A 25,386-nucleotide genomic window follows, 5' to 3' on the forward strand; every position below is an offset into this window, starting at 1 on the left:
TCACCCATTCCCTCCTCCTTTTCACTTGTTATTTGAAGAGATCACCTTTCTCTTTGCTATAGCTAATCATCTGCTCTCATCTGCTATTTCTCCAGAAACTTACTCTATCAATCAACCTCTCTCATAAATCTTTAATCTTTTCTTCTCTACTACTTCCTTCCTATTGCCAGAGAATATGCTAAATAAATCCTTAAAGAGATTTCACTTGAATCTTTTGCCATATTTAGCAAACATCTTATCTTACTTTTCCTTTTCCCTACTAAACTTCTTATAAAATTAGTGCCCATAGCTAACTATAAATATGTATACATATATTGGATTTAACATATATATTTAACATGTATTGGACTACCTGCCCTCTAGGGGAGGGGTTAGAAGGAGACAAGTTGGAACAGAAGGTTTTGTAAGGGTCAATGTTGAAAAATTACCCATGCATATGTTTTGTATATAAAAAGCTATAATAAAAAAAAAAAATTAGTGTGCATGTGATACCTCCAATTTCCTAGAATGGTCCCACAGAATCTCATATCTGGAAGGAAACCCTTTGAAACATTTTTCACAAGCAGGGTCAGGGCATTAGAAAAATATATTTTGGCAATAGTGAACTACAGAGTGTAGAACCAGAAATCTGAGAGACCAGGTAATAAGAGAATATATTATCTATCTATATATCTCAGGAAAGAGGTAAAATGAGTCTAATCAAAGTGGTGACAATATGTGAGATAATGAATGCAAGGTAAATTTGATGGGACTAGATGATGAGGAAAAAAGGGAAAAATTAAAGATAATTTGTAATTTTCATAGAAGGGCAATAGGGAGGTTGATTACTGTGAAAATAGAGAAGATAAAAGGAGAATCAGCTTCAAATTGGGATGGCTGTTATTTATCATTTGTTTTCAAATAGGACCATGGCATCAGGGAAATGATGGAGGGGCATCCAAGTCTAATAGATCCAGAGATAATTGGATTGCCAGACAGATCTCGGGGGCTGAATGTATAGGCTTGGAAACCACAAACACTGGAGTCATAAATGAAATTATAGGAGGGAGATTATACAGAGAAACACTAAGAAAAAGAATAGAATCTCAGAGGACATTTCCATGTAGTGGGCAAGAGGAGACTCAATGAGTCTGAAAAGGCAGCAGGAAAAAGGAGTGTCTTGGAATTCACATGGAAGGGATGGTCAACAGTGGCAATTATGATAAAAAAAAAAAAAAGGTCAAGCGGAATTAGAATTAAGAAAGATTACTGGATTTGGAAATCAAAAGGTCACTAGTTACTTGGGGAGAATTTTATTGGAGGTGAGGTCAGTAGTCTGACTGCAAGAGGTAGTAAGTGATTCTAGGAGGGAAGGAGACTATTGTTAAAATAATCTATTCAGCATAGACTATTTTAGAAAAAAAAAAAAAAAGATAGTTGAGTTATAGAGGATGGATCAAGGAGAAACACTATATTAAGCACTTAACAATTATTTGATCTTCACAGCATCCTGGAGAGATAGATGCCCTTATTATCCCCATTTTATAGTTGAGGAAAATGAAGCAGGGTGGCAAATTTGAACTCAGATATTTTGGACTCCAGACCCAGCATTCAATCTACTATACCTAACAGCAGAACATGTTTGCAGAAAGTGAAGATAAAACAATTGTAGGGAGATAAGAGAATGACCAGTGGATTCAGGTCTCACAGGTATTGTGATCAAAGGTACAAGTAGAAGGGGTACCCTTTGCAAGGGACAGAATCATCTTATCATCTGAGAATAGAACCAAGGAGAGAAAGAATGAGATCAAAGCATGGCAGATGGTAAAGAAGGGCATTTACGACAATGGCTTCAATCTTCTCAATAAAATAGGCTGTAAGGCCATATACTGGGCCCCATCACCACACACACACACACACACACACACAAGTTAGACAAATTGGGAGCCTAAGGATAGGGAGATTAGGAATAGTCTGGAATTATAATAAGGAGTTAATAAGAGATGAATAAAAGGAAGGGGGAGAGAGGGGAATAAACACTTATATAGTACCTACTATATTCCAGGCGCTGTGCTAAAAAATGTTATCTTACTTGATTCTCACAACAACCCTGAGAAGTAGGTGATGTTATTTGCCCTCTTGGCCAAAAAGACTTGCCCCAAGATCATACCCTATTAAGTGTCTTAGGTCAGGTTTGAATTCAGGTCATCCCCGACTTAGGAAGTAAAATAGCCTGAATTTGTTGAGGGTCCAGTTGAGATTGTCTAGCAACAATGGCCAGTTTAGAAGATGGAGGATGACCCAGGGTTAGAGATTAGAATAGGGGAACAGTGGGAAGACAGGGATCAAAGGTTTTGAGGATGGAGAATGATGTCTCATTGACACACTGAAGGGTTAATGCTGTAGCAGAAGGAAGGTGAAACCAGAACAGGTTTAATGGCTTTGGGGAACTGGAAGGGAGAGAAGTCAAAATGTGGGCAAAGAAGAGGTCTAGGAGAAGATTCTTCTTTACCATCAAGTGCAGGAGATAAAAAGATAGGAATCAATCATCAGAGAGGAGAATCATTCTATTCAGAATGTTGGAGGCAGAGATAATAAGTAGGATGTTTACAGTCACTTGCTCAAAAACAAGTCATTCCAAACACTTCATTTTCTTTTCTGAATCTAAAGATGTTGCATACAAAGTACACATGGATTTCAGTATGATAAAATCATGTGCTACCTCTGTGGACAAGATGGAGGGGAGTTGAGATGGTCTAAGGGCATCCAGGGAGATCTGGAACTTTTGGAACAACCAAGCCCCAAAGGAAGCAATTAATGGGTCAGGATTAATTACAATCTGGAGGAAATATTCCCAGTTCCATTTCTAATCCTTAGGAACATCTTAAAGTCACAACTTGGATAACTCCATCTGTTAGGAATAGTATGGAAAGGATTTTCTCTCTTAGGACTAAATAACTGAATTCCCATATAAAATGATATTCTCATTCCCTGTTGGATGGTTCTTTTGGCCTGAATGAAGAAACTCAACAGACAACTATTAATTCCTGGGTAGAATTCCCTTAAACTATTGCATTTAGTGCTAGGGACCCCATTTTAGGAAGGTCACAGGATCACAGAATCAGAGGTGGAAGGGGATGTGGGAATCTTACAGTTCAACCACTCAGTTCACAGATGATAAACCAGAGCCCCAGAAGGGATAATTAATTTGTCCAAGTTCTTTTGTAATCCTTCAACTTCCTTAAGAGGCAAGTGATACTAATAGATGTCATCCTAGAGCTTCTGTTAGACCAAGGTACAGTACTAATGGAAGCTAGCTTTCTTCAGTCCTTGTATCACTGTCTACTGGGCCCAGTATTAAGCTCCTTCCTTTGGAAGGTCTTTCTGAATCATGGCCTCATGTAATATATAAAATTGCCTCAAAGAACCCCATTTGTATTGTGGAAGCAGGCCAAAATTTAGGACATACTGGGTGGCAGAGGACACTGCTTTTGTAAAGCCTTACTTGACTTTCTGGAAATTTAGATTTCCCAGAAGATCCAGCTCCCTTATGTAGGTCTGATACCAGATATATCAAGTTATCATGCATCCTGATGTTGATTTCCCCAGTGGGCCCTCCCAGTGGGCAGGGATCTATCTGTTGTGAAATGCTAGGCTGGTTTTGTGGTATGAAGCAATCTCATGTGAGTTAGGGTGGTGTAATCCAGTTTTTTCTGTGGCATGAAAATACTCAGTTAAGATAATTATCAAGTTTCCAGATCCTCTGTAAAGCAGGAGACCAAATCTTGCCTTGCAGAGACACAGCAGTAATAGCATCATCACCATTATTATAAACAAAATTATTTTAACTATTACAGAGTTTATGTTATATGTGTGTGTGTATGCACAAAATCTCATCCTTTGGAACTCCCCAAGAAAAAAATCAAGGCTATTGGAAAGCTTGTGTGTGTGTATGTGACACAATGGCAAAATAATAAAGAAGGTCAATAAAAGATTTATGGGAGAGCTACAAAGGTGAGGGATTCTTAGATACCAGTAAGGGAACTGAGCTCAAGTTAACATGGAAAAATTGAAGCCTTCTTTCTAAGTATTTGTCTTGGTCTTGGGGAACAAATAACATCCAAATCCGGGTCTGGTCTCAAAAACATAAAAGAAAAGTCCAATTTCCCTCCTTGAGAAAGAGAGGTGGAGGGCTATGGATTTTAAATATGACACATACTTTTTGATATAGTTAATATATGAGGTTGGTTTTCTTTGCTGTCTATGGTGGTGGGGTGTGTGAGTGTATGTATACATATATATTTGCACATACATATACACCAATAAACATACATATACATATATATGGAGAAAAAGTATCAACAAAAAAAGAAGCAGGGTAGAACAGTTTCAAACTGACCCTAATCTCAGTTTTCTTGGGATCCTTTAAATGTTGAACATCTTTTAGCAACTATAAGCTTATGGTACAAAAACTCTCTCAGGTATTGGACAAAGCTACTAATACATTCTATTGCCTTCCTATTTTCTTCCACTTCCCTGAAATTGAGCCATCCAATATCTTCTCCGTTTCCCTCCTACATTCCCCCAAACTTCTCAGCATCAGCCTCCTCTCCCAGAGGACCATCTCTGCTATTCCTAAAACTAATCACCACTTGGACCTTTGGTCCCACTCTCTCCCAGATCCTCTTGGACCTTGTAGTTATTAGCCACTCGCTCCTGAATGGCGCTTTCCTCCTTCTCTCTATAAATATATCTGGGTCTCTCTAATCTTTAAAAAAAAAAAAAAAAATCCCTTCCTTCTCCCTTTCTCTCCCATTTCTTCTCTCTGTTATGGCCAAATTTTTTTTTTTTTTTTTTTTTTTGTAGGTGCTCAAAATATGTTTATTGATGTTGACTTGGATAACAATCAAGAATAACTTCTAGCAAAGCTGAGTATAATTCTATATGGGAAAATTGAAAGATTACCTTTTTTTTCTTTTTTTTTTTTAAATTTTTTTTATTATATATATATATATTTTATAATATTATCCCTTGTATTCATTTTTCCAAATTACCCCCCCTCCCTTATTCCCTCCCCCCGACGACAGGCAATACCATACATTTTACATGTGTTACAATATAGTCTAGGTACAATACATGTGTGTGAATATCATTTTCTTGTTGCACAATAAACATTAGAATCCGAAGGTACATGCAACCTGGGCAGACAGATATTAGTGCTAACAATTTACATTCCCCTCCCAGTGTTTCTTCTCTGGGTGTATCTACCTCTGTCCATCATTGATCAACTGGAAGTGAGTTGGATCTTCTTGTTATGGCCAAATTTTGAGGAAAATATACCTATCCCTGAAAATTCTACTTCATCATCATTTGCTTTCCTTCACCCTTTGTGACTGGCTACTTCAACAGTGTTCCTCCCATTCCACTGAAACTTGTCCCTCAAGTTTACTAATGATCAAAAACAATCCTTTTGGAAATCTGGGCAGCAGTGGGCACCACTGATCACTTCCTGTCTCTCTGAAGACACTTTCCACCTTAGTGTCAGAGGCGCCTCTGTCTCCGGGATTTTCAACTGTGTTCCTTTTCTTTTGCTTTTTTGCGGTTTACTCTTTTAAGGTCCATCCCCACTACCTCCATCTTCTGTCCTTGGCCCTTTTTTCTTCCCTCTGCTCCCTCTCAATAACTCCAATGGGAGTCAGCAGGGCAATATGGAAAGTAGATCTTATGTACCTTTACACAGACAACTCCCAAATCTATTTCTAGCCTGATTTCTGAACCACGCTTCCTGCCTCCATCTCCAGCCACATTTGGTAAGTTCCACCATGGTGGTCTTAACAGCACCTGAAACTTAATATGACTTAAACTTAGTTTATCACCTTTCCCTTAATCCTGCTTTTCTTCCACCTGATGATTTCAACTTTTTTTTTTAAAGTCATTGGTATACCATTCATCCTGCCTTGATTTTCAGCTTTCTCCCCCAATCAGTTACTAAATCCTGCCCATTTCTGTCATACCCATCCCTCTCCTTTCTACTTCTCACAGCATCTTCCCAGAATGTTTTCCAGCCTCTCCTTTCACTTTCCAAACAAGCTTTTGGGCTGCTGCCAGATGCATTTTCCTTAGGAAGACTCTATCCTGATATTGCTCTGCTTAAAACCTTACAGTACCTCCCTCCAGCTTACCAAGCATGGTTCAAACACTTTAGCCTGCCATTCAGAGCCTCCACAGTCTGCCACCTCTCCTCTCCACGCTCTGTGCTGCAACTCGACTGCAAAAGCGCTGGGCTTTCTTTGCCTTTATTCATACTTCCCCTTAAGCCTAGAATGTTGTTCCTCTACATTATCTGCCTGTTGAACCCTGACCAAATCTAAAGCTCAATTCATATCACCTCCTCCATCAAGTTTTTCTTTCTTCCCCAATGACATTGCTCTCTAGGACCGTACATAAACACTGCTTTGTAATTCTTGAAAGTGGTTTTTGATACTATAGTAATCAATATATGTGCCCTAAATTTATTAGGAATGAAATATGATGGGGGGGGTCCACCCCATACTCTGTAACTCTCTTGGTCCCTAGAATAATCCTTCCCACACTATAGGACTAAAGTGTTTACAAAAAATCAAGGATCATATGGTAAATGGTAAATCCTTATCAACCCTCTGGGTTAGTGCTTTGCACACATAACAAGCAATTGCCTAGTTTTATTATAGGATAATAGTAAGAGTTTAGCTTCTCTCATACATAAACGCCAAAAGGGGTAAAGATTTTTTTTTTAAATCTCATGCTATAAAGCTATCACTTCCATGACAAGAAAGATCACTAAGGTCCCCCTCAACTGTGACTCTGATTTCTAGGATTTGTAATTTCAGCCCCTTGGGAGTTAATTCCCCTTGGTTGCCCCTCAAGTTCTGGCACCCTGCCACCAGTTGGTAACAGATAAAAAGAAGTATGGTTTCAGGTCTTAAACTGGAAGCCAGTGGAATGCTATTTTGCACATTATTCCCTGGTTCCAAAACATTCAAAAGCTGCTGACTAGTGGTAGAATGAAATCCAAATATTTTAACTCTTCTCCACCCACTTTGGTCATAGGAAGAAGCTTCTTGCCCTTCCCTCCAGGGTTTCAACTACTTCTAGGGCTGCCAGTCTTAATTTTTTAAAGACCATCAGGAACATGGCCATTCTTTGTCAACGGCCACGCGGCTCATTAATTCCACCTGAAAAACTTCTAAATTCTTAGTAAACAGAGTTAAAGGATGTAGAGTCCTCTTTCTGCTTTCTCTTAAATGATCAACACCTCCTTTCTCTGATACCAGTCCCCTTTTTGTTATTTCATCAGCTGGGCTGGTGGGGGAATCAGGGAATCAACTTGCTTGGACCAATACAATGAAAAAGAATAAAAATCCTCAGGTGTACAAAACTTATCTTTCTATAATTAACAACTACAATATGTTGATTGTTTTATATCTCTCCTCTGCTTTAAAAAAAGATTAAAAAAAAAGGCCCCCTCCTCCGGCTCACCTGCTTACCTGTGGCAATAAGTTCATAGTCCTTTATACAGTAGGGAGCCTTTTCTCTGGCATTCTTTTGCTCAAGTTCACCTTTTCATGACTGCTCTGGAGTAGTTTTTGCCATTTTCTCTGCATTTTGGAAAGCTAGTTTCATTTTTTCCTAATGAAAACATCTCTTGTCTATTTTTCTCTTATTAAAATTCACCTGACCTGGCCTTAGTTTGCATATGATGAGTTTGCATGTCTTGAAAAATTGCAATAGGATTTGCTTAAAGTCATAGAGTTAAAAGAAAGAAAATATAGAATTGGAACAGAATTAAACCCCCAAACTTCCTCAGCAATCCCTAATAATTGAGCCATACTGTGATTTTCAATGACATCAGTAGGCCCAGATTCATTAGAACTTGAGTATCAGATAACATTTTTACCTCTTTTATGGGCTCCTTCTAGAATAGTTAAGCATAATGTATCTGAGGTAAGGTTGATAGATAACTTGTGCTTGGAAAACTCTTTATAGAATTGTAGAATCTCAGCGTTTGGAAGGGATATCAGAGGTTTTCTGGAATCATTTATTAAATTTATTTATTTTAAATAAACACTGTTTTATGAATCATGTTGGGAGAGAAAAATTAACCATGTGAAAGAAAAAAAATAGAAAAAAGAAATGAACATAATATGTGTTGATTTACATTTACTTCTGTCTAATTTGCTGCAGAACAAGATTTCCTTCTACAACAGTCAATAGTGGTCAACAGGTCACTGAAGATCTCCAAGAATCCTCAATGTCCTGATACAACCCATTTCTCTCAAAATAGTGAGAAAGTTTTTCCTTTCATAAAGTGCCACTTTTTACTCTATATCTTCTATCCACTGCTGCTCCTTCTTCCCAAAAAGAATGAGTCCAATCCTTCAACCACAAGATAGATATATAAATACTTGAATCCAGTTCCCACATTTCTACTAAGTTTTCTTTTCTTCAGATTGTCCTTCACTATCCTAATCACTCTCATTGGGATGCTCTCCAGCATGTCAGAGGATCACACATACGGAGCCGAAAAGAGGTCATAGAGATACTTTCTCCCACTCTAATTTTCTAATGAGGAGAACAAATCCAGGAGTTTACTGACTTGTCCAAGATTATAAAGATAATAAAGGATGGAACAGAAATTGGAACCCAGATTCTTTGATTCCATCTTGAATATTCTGTCCACTACACCAGGCTGCTTCTGAACCATAGTCTTTGGGTCCAGCCATAATCTGTAGCTCAAACCTCTATTTCCCCACAAGATTGGCAAAATATTCTGCTAAGATCAAAGAAACCTATAAAAAGTAGCATTTTTACTGCACTCTCTTGTGCTGCTGAAGCATTGTCTCCCAGAAGCAAACAATGGTGATAATATTCATATTAGATAATTGATAAAAAATCTAATTAGATAATATGTCTGTAGGTCCTAGATTTAGAGTTAGAGAAGCCCTTGAAACTTCATCTGAGGAAACTGAGGTCAGTCTGCTTAATGAGGTTACCTGATTGATCCAAGTTTACAAAGAAAGTAACAGAATTTGAACCCATGCCCATACTCCAAAGCCAATCTTTTTTCATTGCTTTATATGAAAGTCTAGAAGGCTAATATATAATCATTCTGTAAAGTTGTGCACCTTCGGAGGAAAAATTCTTATTCCCTTCCTTCTCCCCTCTCAAACCTGTACCTTTCTAATGATGTCTCTTTCCCTCCAGAATCCCACTTATTTTTCACTGAAACCTCATTTTACCCAGAACTAAATGGAAATAAGGAAAAAGTGGAGACCTGATGTTACTTTCTTTGGGAGTCACTATAATCTTAGATTCTATTCTTATTTTCATATGGATATCAAATAATTCCTGGTAAGAAGTTAGCTGATAATCCAGGTGTTAAACTATTAACAATTTGGGGTGAAATTTCCCATAAGGGCATTTTTGCATCATATTGTTCCTCTGCTTTACACACAGTAAACACTCAATAAATACTTATAAACTGAAAGAATTATAGACTGAGGTATGCAGGCAACTAGAAATGTAAATCAGGTGCAGCAGGACTACTGGTTTGGTCTATCCTTATCACTGATGGGAGGCCAAGGTTCAAAAGAAGATCAGTTCTGCCAGGTAGCTCAAGCATATCATCACCATTTCTAGGGTGGAGTTTTATAAACACTTGGCATCAAAGCCATAACTAGGGTGGGACCTCTGAGGCTTTGTCCCAAGGAACACCATTGGGTGCTCTTCCTTCCTTTTTTTGGATTCACCCCCTGGCAGGCTTATCCAGGATGTGATTCTTTCTTTTTCATGGTATCCTAGGGCCATGATTCTTCTACCCAGTAGTTCTATTCTAGGCACTGTCCTTTGCTTGAGGCACAAAACCTACTGATTAGAAGTATACCAAACACATCCAGTGCGGCTTAAGTAGCACACTGTCCATACTAGGGGGTTCCATGATCACTTCTCTGCTGTCTGCTTCACTATCCTGTTGTATTTCTTTAGCATCTGGCCTTCTTCCTTCCTAGGCATTCCTGGGAAGGGCTGGGACTTCCTCTCCCAAATTTGTGCTTTTTCCACTGGAAGTTAAACAAGTCTGCTCTGGGACTTTTTCCAGGACGTACGGGCAGCAGTATTGCCAAAGGGAATTAACGAGTTCCTAGTTCACTCTATCAACAGATATTTATTGATTTACTATGTGTAAAATATACAAAAAGTTAAAAACATCAGAAGAATTTCCTCAGTATGACTCGACAGAATATCAGGTGGATTCTGAGAGATGTCTCTTATTTTAAGAGACAAATAAACTGAGTCACAGAGAAGAAAAGTTCAAGGTACACAATGAGTGTGAGCAGAACCAGAACTAAAGCTTGGGTCTCCTGTGTCCTAGTTCATTACTTTATATTATATCCCTTCTTTAGTGTCTAATCACCTTGCTTTAGGAAGAAGGTTGAACAGAAGCATCAAAGAAATAATCTTCATATGACATGAGTTTGATAGGCTATTCACCTGCTCAAAAATCTTCAGTGGCTCCCAATTTTCTTTAGGACTACAGACTAACTTCTCAGCTTAGGCATTTAAGGAGGCCTGCTGCAATCTGTCTCCAAGTGACCTTTGGAGTCTTATTTCACATTACTCTCCTTCATACACTCCACACCTCAGCTAAAGTAGATTCTCCACTGCATCTCAGCTTTATGTACTATTAGTATGGTGTTCCCCATGTTGTTATTCTGTCACGTCTGACTCTTTATGATGTCTTGGAACATATTGTCCATGGGGTTTTCTTGGCAAAAATGCAAAGCAATTTTCTATTTTCTTCTCTCATGGATTTAGGCGAACATAGGTTAAGTGATATACCCAGGATTACACAACCAGTAAAGGCCTGAGGCTGCTATTGAACTCAGGTTTTCCTGACTCCAGGCCCACTGTTCTATTCATTGAGACACCTGGTTGCCTCATGTTCCCCATAATTAGAATGCTTTCCTTCAACATGAGTCCTTTCAAGGCTCATTTCAGTTACTACATCCTCTTACCCTGATCTCATTCCTTCCCTGGCCCAAGTTGATAATATTCTCTTCCTCCCCAAATAACTTTTCACCGACTACTAACTGTAAACATTTTTTTTCCTTAGAAAGTAAACTCATAAAGGACAGGGTACTTTATCAGTTTCTGCCCTATGGCTGCCCACCACTCCCCACACCCCAGTTGCTAGAATCCCCAATTTCCATATTAAAATTTGACTTCCGTGACAAGAAGCATGTTTTCACCTTTCTTTGCATCCTAAACACATCATATTGTTCCTCTGCTTTACACATAGTAAGCACTCCATAAATATTTATAAACTGAAAGAACTATAGACTGAGGTACACAGGCAGCCAGGAATGTAAATCAAGTACTAAATCCATAGCAAGCACTTGACAAATGCTTTTTGATCTACTTGCCATGTCGCCAAGCCCAATTTTATTTATTGATTATGTACAACAGGCATTTAATACATATTTGCTTAACAGAATGCAATATTCTAACCAAAAACACCTCATTTCTATTTTCTTCATATTTTTCTTCATATGTTCAAAGCATGCTGAACTGTTTGGAACCTTTTGACTTAGAAAATCCAGCTGGAGTTTTCTCCACTGCCTGATCACCAACATCTGCTGACTGAATGACATCTGGGACTATTTTCTGAAACTGAACATTCATCTCAGAGGAATCATAATTTGAGCTTCCAAAAGAAAAATGCTCAGGACTACCTAGAAACTTTGTCTCCCTACAGTGGCAGGTATTTCTGACATTAACAGGAAACTTCTAACATTTTCATTCTAAGAAAAGCATTTTTGACAATTATTAGGGTATTCTAATAGATGGTTGCTCTTACAGAAGAGAGCACCAAAGCTGATCCCCCATATTACTTAATCCAATTCAAAAGTGGTGAATACCAATGATTGATGAAGGGCATGTGGCCCCAAATAGGGTGTCTCAATAGGATTGTTTTCATAGCTTCAGCAACAGGAAAATAATGAGTAGATAGGATACTGAAAACGTGTGGCGTATGGAATATTTATTGTTTACATCAGGTCTCTGCCACTGGGCTATGAGCCAGGATTACTTTTACTACCAAGCTCTAGGAGGACTCAAGCAAGAGATTCTGAGTCAGATGATTCATCCCCTGCGTGGGCAAGTCTCTACCCATTCAGGGTTCAGCAGGCAAACATTCCAAGGGGTAGCATTACATCAGTGCTGTGGCTAGAATAGCAAAGGCTTTATGGAAGAAGCCCAAAGTGGACTTCAGGAAAATTCCCAGAGCACATATGGCACCAGAAGGGACAGAAAAAATACAGGAATTTTTATGACAACATTGTAATCCCCAAACATAGACACATAGTCTTCCCCAGAAGCAAAAAGGGAACCGGTAGATCAGAGAATGGCTGAACAAATTGCCATATATAAATGTAATGGCATATGAGTATGCCCCAAAGCATAAATGAAAAAGATTCAAAGAAATACAGAAATATTTGTAGTATTCTTTATTCAAGTGGTTTACAGGACCTGTAGTTAAATATGAAGAATTAATAGAACAATATAAACCATGACTACAATAAATGAAACTGAAATCAGATGGTGAGTAAGTGTGATGACCAATCTTGGTCACCAAGAACAGATGAGACAATTTGCCTTCCTCCCCTTAGTAGGGAGGGAACACTGGATACATTAAAAGAACTGGTCATGGTATTGGTTAATTTTGCTTAATTGTTTTTCTTTGTAAAAAGGAGAGGTCTAGTATTTAAGTGGATATGGGACAATTTTTATTATGTCAAACTAATTATAAGATAAATGAAAGGCTATATTTATAGTCTAACTCTAGGGTTTAGGTTTTGGGTGGGAGTAGAGAGAAATAAGGAGGACAGCCTTCATTTAGAGTAAGGAAATGTTTCTGCCAAGGGTCATTTGGATATTTATAAAATCATTCCCAGGCCATGCAAAATTATCATCTTATAGAACTTAAGTGGTGAGAGGTGGTTGTACCTAGCTTTCAGCTCATCATCACCTGCGGTTACCTTAACAGGGCCAGACCGAATTATTTCAAAGACATTTTATATGGTGCTGACCAGAAATTCCCTGCCCTCAATTTAGACCAATGTAAATAGAGAAACAAATAGAGAACAGTAAATAAACATTTTGCCCTGAATGTTGAATTTTCACTAAAAACAGCTTTCCAAGAAAAGGGAATACACATTTTTTATTTGACCCTAAGGAAAAACTGGAGCCTACTCAACCCAAATTCACTGGTTTACAATGAAGTGTGGGCAGTGTGATAAATCAAAGGATAAATTAAAAGAGTAAAAAAATTACCACCCACCAAACCACCAAACCGAGGGGCTGGCCTCCATTTGCTCACACCTGTAAACCACTTGGATAAAGAATAGGTTTTTTTTTAGGTGTTCAACTCCACCAGCCATTCAGAAATCTCAAAAGTGTGGTCACTTTAACCAAACCCATATAACCAAAGGAAAGAGATTTATTAAAAAACAAACAAACAAATAGACGACAAAAACGGCTTGGCAAAGAATCTTGATCCTATCACATTCTAGAAAAGTGAAGACTTTAATGTTAAAAAAGTTAAATCTACAAGATTTTGTGAATTATGTTTGAACCACATGATATCCCACTATGGCCTCAGGATTAGGGGGATATTGTAAGAGCACAAATATGAAAAAAAAAATTTGTAAAGTTCATCCTAAACAAGTGAACTCTCATAACTCAGCTGACTTGGCTGTTTCCAGCTGGTCTTCCCAAAGCCTCAACTTCCACAGATTCAACCCAATGTTCATCTGTCAAGTCCATAAATGCACAAATCATGCAATCACAAGACTGATGAAGTCAGGGACAAATGTGCCCCTGTGCTAGGTCTTCCTATAACGCTTTCCTTTTTTGGCAAGAGATACAAAGCAACTCCATTCAGAGTTTGAAATTTTCCCACACACAAAAAGAGCATAGTGTTCTAAGCAAAAATGGTTAAAAAAAATTTAAGATAATGAATGAATGAATAATAAAAAAAATCTTATAAAGTGCTTGAAAGTAACTGAAAAGTTTTGTGCTAAGTATTGGAAACACAAATGCAGAAATGAAATAGATCTTGCCCTCAAGGGGCTTAACAAGATTAGATCTTGGGAAAACTAAAATTTGGCTTCTTTTTCAACAACGGATTGTCAGACAACACAATGGCAGCCTCTAAGCTGGCCATGGCTAATTTTGGCATCAATGCTTGGAAGAGAAGTTTTCTAAGTTTCCAAATTGATTATTTTGTAGTAATTGGAGATCAAGGCAAGGGAATTGATGTCAATTCTGGCTCTGCTACTGACTATGTTGAATTTAAGTCCTTTAACTTTTCTGAATCTCAGCTTCCTCATATATAATAGTAAGAGTTCAATGTGATGATACACTGGATCTCATGCTCTAAGCAATTTAAATGGGTGACTTAGAAAGAAACTAAAAATAGGCCCATGGAATGATAGACTAGAATCTGAAGTCCCTGGTTATCAATCAAATTCCTTTTCCTTCAAAGACTTGTGCATAATTCTTTTCGTGGAATGATATATGTATTCTGTTGGTTTCCAGCTGTCATAGGAGAACAATATGAATGAAAACTAATTCTACCCTGACATATGACAGATAGGGAAGCTAAGACACAGAAAGGACAAGTTTATTTATTCAACAAACATTATTGAATATCTACTATGTGAAAGGAATACCTACTAAGTTTTAGAAGTCCCTACCCCAAAGAAACTTAATCTAGTTATGAAGGATGAAGATGAATGCAGTGTTTTAATGTAGATTAATATTTGATAGAAGTCTTATTAAAAGTGGTAGATAGTAATAAGTATAGATAGAGAGATAGATAGCAGGGACTTATAATCCCCTTTTGCCCAAGAAATTTTTACTTGTCCTTGAGTATATAGGTATACAAATCAAACTTTTACTGATAATAAATCATGCAGAAATTTATTTTAAAACAATTCTGTGGTACACATATAATTCTATCATTCATTAAAGATGAAGCAAAATTACACGCTAAAGAGAAGGTTGTACATATTTATTTTTACATAAAGAATTAAATCTTGGCAGAAGAGTTGATACCTTTTATGTTGCCAAATTTTTCATGAATCTTGCATTCATTTACTTGATCCTACCTGGGGTTGTGGCCCATAGTTTAAGAAGCTTTGCTATATAGGACCAGTTCGAGGGGAAAGGATCTTGTCCTGGTAAAAACCAGTTGTAATAGTTGATATGAAAAGTAACAAGGAATTTGATTATGATAGCTGTGGGAACAAAGAGGACAAGACACAGACCTATAATAAAGTTCAGATTAGATAGGACTTGGTAGAAAGTTAATAGTCCTGATGTGGCAGATAAGGGAGAAGGAGGAAGAGATCATTCTGAGGTTTTTCATTTAGCTGAATGGGAAAATAGCAGTGTTATTAACCATGACAACAAGGGTTAGCCTAAGTGACTTTCTTAGGCTGACTAAACAATTTAATGAAGGGACTCAGATTAAAATTCTGGCTTCTTGACTGCCAACCGGGGTCTTTACAACTATACCATGCTGCCTCCGATGAGGGAAACGTGACAGTTTTGAACACACACGCTACCCTCAGTTGTATTTCTTCTATATACAATTTTATCATAATAAATCTATCCAAAACTGCTTTCTGGAACAAATTCACACATATGCTGGTGATTGGCATTTTAAGGATTAACAAAATGCTAAGAGCCATTCTTGGAAGAGGTTTAAAAAAGAAAATCCTAACCTAAAGCCAAAAAAGAATGAATAAATAAAAGGAAACAAATTAGGAGCTCATCAGTTGGGAAATGGATGAAAAATGGCAGTATATGAATGAAATAAAATATTCTTGTGCAATAGGAATGACAAGTATGAATAATTAAGAGACTTACATGAACTGATGCAGAGCAAAGTAAGAACCAAGAAAGAGAATACACTACAGGAAAGAAAAAAACCACAAGACATGGGATCTCCTATGGATGCAATAACTAATTTTGGTTCCAGAGGAACAATGGAAGCTTTCCCTTTAAAGAAAGTCGTAGTAATCACATATTGTTAGACATGGTCCAAGGTTCAATTTGTTTTGCCTAAATGCACGTCTTTGTTGTAAGGAAAGAAGGTAGTTATTAAATGATAGCAATTAAAAAAAAATCAGAAGTATCAATAAATTATTTTGAGGGTGGGGGAGACAATAATACCTATTGTTTTATTAGTATGAGGAACTCCTAGTGAAAACAATTCCTTCTACTAACACAGACTAGCAAGATCAGCTCCCAAAGTTAGTCTTAGACAGTTGTTTGGGACACTGGCTAAGGGAACCTTGTCCAGGGTCATAGTCAATACGTCAAAAGCCCTTACATGAATTCAGGTCTTGCTAAGTTTGAAGCTGGCTCTAGACTCAAAACTCCTGTGCTGTCTGTATATTAATAAAGCATTGAAAGAAAAAAAAAATCCTGACATGATTAGTAGAAGCCGTCCAGTTCCCCAAACTGTCCCTTGCCTTAATAATCTCCAAAATTTCCTTCTCTTCATTCTATTATTCCCTCTTTGTCCTGCAAACTGGCTTTTCTGGGATCTCTAACTTAAGGTTCTTGTTGGATGTCCCAGGAAAAAGGCAGAAGCACGTAAGTGCTGTTCTCCAGGTAATTAGGATCCCACATGTAAACACATTTACTTTGCTTTCCAGCCAGTTCTTACCCCACCCCCACTCCTGAAACTGAAACTCACGGCCTACATACCTGAGCAAACTCCACTTGGCTCGAGGAACCAGCCCTTGCTTGGTACTACTTTATTCCTCTGCATTACTTGACAAAGTCATCCTCTCAAAAACTGTGTTGGGCTAACATTAACCCATTGATGCTATTTGGGTTAAATCTGACAACAGAGGGTTGTTGTACTGAATTAACTTCTGAGAAAGTTCTACTTTACTGCCAAGTCTAACCTGCTCAACAGGTTACGGCTAGCCTTGTTCCCCCACTCCACTCCCAGGTTACTCACCATGGCAAACAGGCTCACTGTCCCCCCTCTCGAAGCTCCCTTCCACGTTAGCTACTGGGACAGTCCTCCTCCCTTGTCTCCCCCAAAGGTTACTCCCATTGGCCAGCTCTGTCCCCTGCCCACTCTGCTTTGTAATAATCATATGTGTCCACCTTATCATATTTTCAGGACCCTTATTATCCAGAAGTTTTTAATCATCAGCTACCGAAGGAATTTCCCAAAATGACAAGGAAGGAACCAATTTGTGCTCTTCTTCTTGGAAAAGAGTAAGGAAATTGCATTTAATCTTTAAATCCTGCTCTTTTAATCCACTCGCCTCAGGCTCTGATTTTTAAGTAACCTTTAGGTCTGCAGGATTCCTCACCTGTTGAAGCATCTCTTCAGCAGCATTCAATTTCACCTGGTGCCCTTCCAGGCAGACTTCTAAGTCCCGGATCTTCTCTCCCTGGACCTCCACCTGGTCAGTCAGGACACTCACCTACAGTGGGAGGACCAGCAAAATTAGATTACTAAATCATCAGTGCAAATGGTTTGCACACCCATCACAACTTGGTGGTGCCATAATAATGGGGTCCCAGGTTTAAGATTTAGATTCTGCTAACAAACAAAGGAGGGGGAAAGAAAGGTCTGCTTCTTACCTCACCAAAAGTGTTCCGACATCTCCTGGAGAATACTCATTTATCTCCTAACTCAGGAGCCCCAGAGGAAATCAGACTCATTTATAAAAAGCCTGGGTAGAGATGCATATTTTCATATGCGCTCAATAATATTCCTCACATGGGAGCCTAAAGGGGCGCAGGTAAGACGGCACACAGCTGATATTTGCCCATGGCAAAAACACAGCCCTATTTGAACTAGCTACCCAGCGATCCTACCACTTGAAGGGAGAAGATTTAAAAAAAACACATGCCAAAAAAACAACTCTGCTAGAAACTAACCAATGACCTTCCACCTCTCACGAAGGACTAAGAATCACTAACCTATCAGACCAGTTTTTGGAAGCAATTAAAGAATGTGGATGTAAAGGGCATGTATTAGCACTGACAACAGTTGGCTCCTGAAAGGTTTCCAAGGTCTACGTGCCAAAACATGATTGTAAGAAACTGGCACCCAGGAGCAGCTTTGCACGATGGTAGCAAAAAGCCAGTCACCTTTCTAAAGAACTTTAAGAGATCTTGACCAATGGGAAGCCCTGGCAATGCATGAGCTGAATTACGCTAGAAAATGGCCTTATCTTGCAGGTAACTATTTTATGACACTCTCTACTGACTCTGTATTATAATAATTTTTGTTTGAGGTGTCTCAAAGAAATCACATGCGATCATCAAAAGCTTAATGATCGGTCTGAAGACAACAGTCTATACCCATGTGTTCACTGACCATTGAGTTCAGACACAGTGCTACTTTTAGAGAATTCTATTTTCTTGAGTATTGAAGAATGTTTTATAAGATTTTCTTGGAGCTTGGGACTATGAAATAATGTTTTTTATTCTAAAGTAGGCTCCTTTTGTAAGCTTAAAGGTATCTATTTTTTTTTATTATTATAGCTTTTTATTTACAAGATATATATGCATGGGTAATTTTACTGTACTGACAATTGCCAAGCCTTTTGTTCCAATTTTTCTCCTTCCCCCCCTCTCCCAGATGGCAGGTTGACCAATAAAATGTATTTATTTTTAAGGGTATTTATCCATATCATAAATCACCATTATTAGTTTTGGTCTTTTCAACTGAGAACCTATACAAAGGGCTTCCATCTCTGGCTAAGCAGCCAAAAAAAGTTCAAAGTTAAACATAGTTCTCAACTGTAATAACTCATCGCAGGCGTCTGTTAATATCCAATTCTCTATTCCTTTTAACTGGTCATTATTTCATTTTTATTTTTAATTGTCTCATTTTACATGTGGTTTTTAAAAATCACATCAATTGTGTTTTAAAAGTAGTCCTCAAGCCACAATCCTACCAAAGAAGCATTCACCAAAACAAAGAAAATCACCCCCTTACAGCATCATTTTAAAAAATGTTTGGTACTTTAAAGAATATAAAATCACTGGTGTTTTCTTTTATGTTCTACTCTGGGTTCTATGCCTGTTAGTAAACTCTTTATATGGTCTAATTTATTTCCTTTGTTAAGATTATAGGTCAGAGATTTAGAAGTGGAAGGGATCTTAAAGGCATCCGTTTTTACAAATAAAGAAACTCAAGCTTAAATGGATTAACTGACTTTCCCAAGATCACAGAGAGAGTAAAAGGCAGAAATGGAATTAAAACTTACTCTCCCACTACAAATCCAGTACCTTTTCTAATCTATTTTGTCTTTTACTTTACATTTTAGCTACTGGAGCCATGGGACTACTTTTCATTTTTTATCTGTATCCCTAAGGCTTTAACCTACTGTACTCCCATGAGATATACCTATTTGACACCCCATAATGGGTGAATGGAAGCCAGGGATTCCACATGGCAGGTGTTAGTCCCATGATGACCATTATGCTTTCAAGTCATGGACCATAGCAGCCCCAATTTCATCTTATTTGAGTAAATATTTAGAACAAAAGCAGACTTTTTTTTTTGTATAGCATTTCCAAATATCTCTCTAAATGGACAAAAACTACAAGTGCTTGTATTCCTTTTCTCTAAGAATAAAATGTATTTGTTTTTGTGCATTCATAGCCTCTCAGGCCCAACTTGACTTGAGGGATGAAATATACTGCTCTATAAGAACAGCTGGATTAGAAGAATGCAAAAAAGGCCCATAGACTTCTAGGCACAGAACATATTGACTGAAGTCCCTATGTTTTCTATAGGCAAAAGTGACCTTGAAAATTGGTTAAAATCCTTAAAAAAAAAAAAAAAAAAAAAAAAAAAAAATCCATCTGTTGGATGAGTCAGCAAAATCTCTATTAACAATGGGATGAACCTCTTCAGACTAAATGGGTTTTCTGGATAACTGAGGGGATCTTTAGAAATGAGAGATGTATAACTCAGCTGCCCATCCAGAAAAATCTTAAAAGCTATGTAGTTCAAATATTCTTATCTATATTTTATAGAAGAAAAATCCAAGTTTATTTTCTCAAGGTCACACAATTTGATTTTCTTGACTCCATGTGCCATGACCCAGAAATCCCTTCTCATTGAAAAATCATTTTCTTCTATGCCCAAAGGGCTATAAAACTATGCATAACCTTTGATCCAGCAGTATCTCTACTGTATCCAAAGAGATCATAAAAAAGGGAAAGGGACCCGTATGTGCAAGAATGTTTGTGGCAGCCCTTTTTGTAGTGGCAAGAAACTGAAAACTGAGTGGATGCCCATCAATTGGAGAATGGCTAAAGTTATGATATATGAATGTTATAAAATATCATTGTTCTATTAGAAATGATGAAGAGGATGATTTCAGAGAGGCTTGGAGAGACTGACATGAATTAATAGAACATTGTACACCTCAACAAGATTGTATGATGATCAATTATGATGGACCTGGATCTTTTCAATGAGATGATTCAGGCCAATTCCAATGGAATTGTGATGAAAAGAGGACCATGGGGACTGAGTGTAGATCACAATATAGTATTTTCACCTTTGATGTTGTTGTTTGCTTGCTTTTTATTTTCTTTCTGATTTTTTCTCTTTTTTGAACTGATTTTTCTTGTGCAGCACGATAATTGTGAAAATATGTATAGAAGAATTACATAGATTAGATTACTCACTAAGGGAGGGAGAAAAATATTTGGAACACAAGGCTTTGCAAGGGTGAATGTTGAAAATCATGTATTTCAAAAATAAAAAGCTAAAAACAAATAAATATTAGAATACCAATAATAAAAAAAAAAAGAAATCACTTTTTAATATGCAATAGTATACTTTTTTGCCTTAGCTGGTAGCTTCCATAACAGCACATTTCCATGCTGCCTAAGGATCTTTTGGGTACCCAGAAGTCTCTTCATTTTCACTGCCCAGGACCATGAAGAAAGAAACAGAATGTGCTGAAGAGATAGGATTGAACTGGAACAAACATGGCCTTTGTTTTGGTCTTTGGCCTGAAGTTAACTCAGTCTAATTCAATCCTAGAGATATTCATTAAATGCCTATTATGTGTGTGTAAGTCACTGTGCTCCAGACTGGGTATAAAATGGTAAAAACTGACCCAGTCTCTTCCCCCAAGGAGCGGAAATCTGATTAGAACGATTGGGCACATACACAAATAATGATGGGGAAAAGCACAATGTGATTGGATAAAAGGGAAGATGTTAAGGGCAGAGGAAACTCTGAGGAGTAGAAGAGTGAAGACAGAAGCTTTTATGGAGAAGCTGGCAACTGGATCAGGCTGAGAAAGCTGAACAGGATTTTAGCAGGTCAATATGAGGAGAGCTTGGGTACTAGGAATTGAGAGGTCTGCTTAAATGCACCAAGGAAAATTCAGCAGCAGCAATAATAAAAAGTAATAACAATGATGATAGCTAGCTATATAGCTATATAAATATATAGCACTTACTATGTGCCGATAATGATAATTTTGTTGATGTTGAGTTCAACAAGATGGCCATAAGCAAACATCCAAAAATGAATTGGACATACAGAATTGAGAGACACACACAAAGAAGAGATGGGACCTGGAAAAATAGATTTAGAAATTATCTTATTAACATAAGATAATTATAAGATTATAAATTTTCGGTAGAACGTAAGTTCCTTGAAGGGAGTAGCTATTTGAAATTTTGTGCTTGTAACTCTAGCACAAAGATAGCACTGTGCCTTGCATACTTTAGGTAATTCAATTTAATTCATTTGGATCTGCTTAGAAGTGACCATTAAAACCATAGGAAGAGATCAGAGTGGGGACTGAAGAACAACAAGTCAGTAAGTGTTGCTGTGGAAGTCTATCAGGGAGGAACAAAAGGACTTCAATGGCCAAATGAAGGCCAGCTTCAGCTCACTGATGGAGCAGAGCAACCCCGAGGCAAGAGTGGACAAGGCTGTAATCAGAATTCAAGGACTCCTGTCTCTGTCCTTTATTAGCTATATTTCCTCATCTCAATTTCCTCACTGTAAAATTCAACTAATAATACTTGAATATTCTATTAAAGGGCCCATCATGGCCTAAGACATTAAATACAGTGGTATGAAATGAGAGGATGTCTATAAAATATTTATAACACTTTAAAAAGCTACTTCAATGTCAGTTATTATTATTGTTTTTATTATTTTCATCATATATTTATAGTGGACTCAGCTGTGATTTGTTTCATTGGACACTGCCTCTATGGAGACGGAAAGGAGAAAGTACAAGTGTACTCCACTGGGAATCAAAAAAGTGAAAAGAAGAAGAAGGCACTATGTTCAACATGGTTGTGCAATTATAATTTTTATCAGAATGCTTGCTGTCTTGAGGAAGGAGGAAGGGAGAGAAACATCTGCAGCGCAAAATCTTACAAAAATGAATGTTGAAAACTATTTTTACATGTAATTAGAAAAAATAAAATGCTATTAAATGCAAAAAATAAATTTGAAAAAAGAGGAAAAATAGGTAAAAATTTGAGGGGTTGCAACAAGGCAACAATAGGGTCAAAGAAAAAGGCTAATGACTTAAAGGTCAAGGAGAGATTAATGCAATGAGGATGAAGAGCAGGTTTAGCAAAGGCAGGAGATTGTGATCAGAGAAGGAAGTTTCAGGTGATGGGGAAGCTGAAGGTGTGACCACCTCTAAGGTGAACTGGGTGAGAGTAGAGATTTGGGTCACGAGAGCCAAGCAGGTTGAGCAGGTAGGAGGCCAAGTTTTAGAAGAAGGACAAGGAGAGTAAGTGTGTGAGTGGTACAAAGGGGCTAGATTTGGTTTCAGAGGGTCTGGATTCAAATTCTGCCTCAGTTATTTATTACCTGAATGACTTTGGACACATTGTAGGACAGGTTTCTCATTTCCTAAAGAAGATTGAACAAGATGAACTCCAAGAGCTCATCTGGACCCAAAGCTATGATACTATTATTCTAGAGCCTTGGATTTTGCTTTTTATGGACAATGGGTAAGTCTTAACTTCTTTGGGTCTCAGTTTCTTCATCTGTGTAATGGGGGCGGGGGAAGAAAGGAAGCTGAACTAAAGCTACATGGCACAGCAGCTAGAGTATGAGACTTGAAATCAGAAGAACTGAGTTTGAAGCCTCTTAGTGCCTGGTGAACTTGGGCAAGACACTTGAGCTCTCTCAACCTCAGTTTACTCATCTTTAAAAAAAATGACAATAGCACCTACTTCACAGGGGAGTGAGAGGAGAGGTGCTGAGGTAAGTGTGATCAGATGGACTAACATCACCTAAGCTGGACAGGTGGAGCCAAGCAAGAATGGAACTGGCAAGAGGTGGGCAGAATCATGTCTGCTCTTGTGAATGGGCTAGGAGGAAGAAGATGAGATGACTCTGGAAGCCCACCTTGGAGAGAGGGACAATGAATGGGGGCCTTCACCACCCCAGAAAGCCAGATTTCAGTTAGGCCAGGACACAGAGGAATGTAAGTTATCAAGCTTTTTATAGGAAATCAGGGATCCAAGGGGTTATCACTGGGGAAGATGAGAGACTGGATGGAGAGAACTGCATGGAGTTAGTTGGAAAGGAGCAAACAAGAAGAGCCATAAGCTTGCTAGGTTGTGTTTTTCTCATTCCCTCTGTGAATGAAGGCAAGAAAATATCCTGGTAAACTGAGGCTTCCCCAGAAGTGAATTCTGGTTTCATTATTTAGGGTGTGTTAAGAGTAAAGAATTTTAAAGAAATGAATGAGAGGGAGAAAGAAAAGGGTAGAGAAAGATGGCGAAGAAAAAAAGAGAGGGAAAGGAGGGAAGAAAAAGAGAGGGGGAGAGACAGAGACACTGATAGACAGACACATACACACAGAAAGGAAACAGTGAGAGAGAAAACAGACACACCCACACTCACAGAAAGAAACAGACAGACAAGAAAGACAAAGACATACACACAGAAACAGCCTGACAGACACACACGAAAGAGAAAACAGAGAGACTCACCCATATCACAGAGAAACAGACAGACGAGAAACAAAGACAGACACACAGAAACAGCCTGACAGACACACACGAAAGAGAAAACAGAGAGACTCACCCATATCACAGAGAAACAGACAGACGAGAGACAAAGACAGACACACAGAAACAGCCTGACAGACACACACGAAAGAGAAAACAGAGACTCACCCATATCACAGAGAAACAGACAGACGAGAGAGACAAAGACAGACACACATACACACAGAAAGAAACAGACAGAGACACACAAGAGAAAACAGAGAGACTCACCCACTCACAGAGAAACAGACAGACGAGAGAGACGAAGACCAACACACATACTGACAGGAAGAGAGAGAAAGAGAAAGAGGGAGAGGGAGAAGGAAAGGGAGAAAAGGAGAAAAGGGAAGAGGGAGGAGAGAGATGGGAGAGAGAATGACAAGACAGAGGAGGAACAAGCAGAGAGAGAGAGAGAGAGAGAGAGAGAGAGAGAGAGGCAGAGAGAGAGAGAGAGGGAGAGAGAGAGAGAGGGAGAGAGAGATACACAGAAAGAGACAGAGAAAAGGGAGTGAAGTGAGAAGATAAAGGGAGGGAGACAAAGATGGCTCTCTTCTCCAAATCCTATTAGGCATCTTGTCAGCTGCCAGCACCAAGTCCTGCTGCAGATGTCTGCAATTACTGTAATTACATCTGCAAAGCTCTCAGGCCCAGATGAAGAGCACACACATCACCCAGAAGAGAACCAAACTCGGAGAGGAGATGGGGAGGTTTTTTTTTTGCACAGAATAGTTCCCATTCTGTGGTCATGAAATAAATCTGGATCAGGAGAACAGAAGGTAAAATACTTTGAGGAGAGTTAGCTGCTTGGCCAGGGTTTTTCTTTAAAAAAAAAATTAAAAAAAATCCAAAAAACTAAACTGAAGGAAAAAGAAACCCTCTGAAGCCTCTTTATTTATTTTTTTAGCCCGACATGTAAAGAAACCTGAGCCTTTTGAATTCGCTGACACTTCAGAGAGCTTCATAGACTGACCATACTACAGGTCATGTGCTCTCTCTGTCACACGGAGGGGATCCAGTTACTCCTGCTTCTCCTCCACCAGCTCAGTGGGGGAGAATGGGGGTACTTGGCATTTAAAATCCAGCAGGGCTTGTCTATGCAGCAAAACACAGTTACAATTGGTTTTATCTTGTCTGTCTGTCCTCCCATCCCCCACACTGGAGGACCTCAAAGCAAGGGGCAATGTAGTCTTTGAAAAATAATGCTTGAATTAAATTGAAGAGAGACCTGGCTTTAAATCCCAGCACTGATATTTATATGTCTCTGAA

General features: G+C 38.3%; 1 protein-coding gene across 1 annotated transcript in view; it reads right to left on the reverse strand.

Moving 5' to 3' along the window:
* The window catches only part of PPFIBP2 (PPFIA binding protein 2), a 173,754-nt gene that overhangs the window by 53,467 nt on the left and 94,901 nt on the right, over positions 1-25,386 (reverse strand). The window contains 1 exon segment of the mRNA XM_074275431.1: positions 17,418-17,531. Within this exon segment, the coding sequence (XP_074131532.1) occupies positions 17,418-17,531 (114 nt within the window).

The sequence above is a fragment of the Sminthopsis crassicaudata genome, chromosome 6, assembly GCF_048593235.1.
Source record: "Sminthopsis crassicaudata isolate SCR6 chromosome 6, ASM4859323v1, whole genome shotgun sequence".
Classification (NCBI taxonomy): Eukaryota; Metazoa; Chordata; class Mammalia; order Dasyuromorphia; family Dasyuridae; genus Sminthopsis; species Sminthopsis crassicaudata.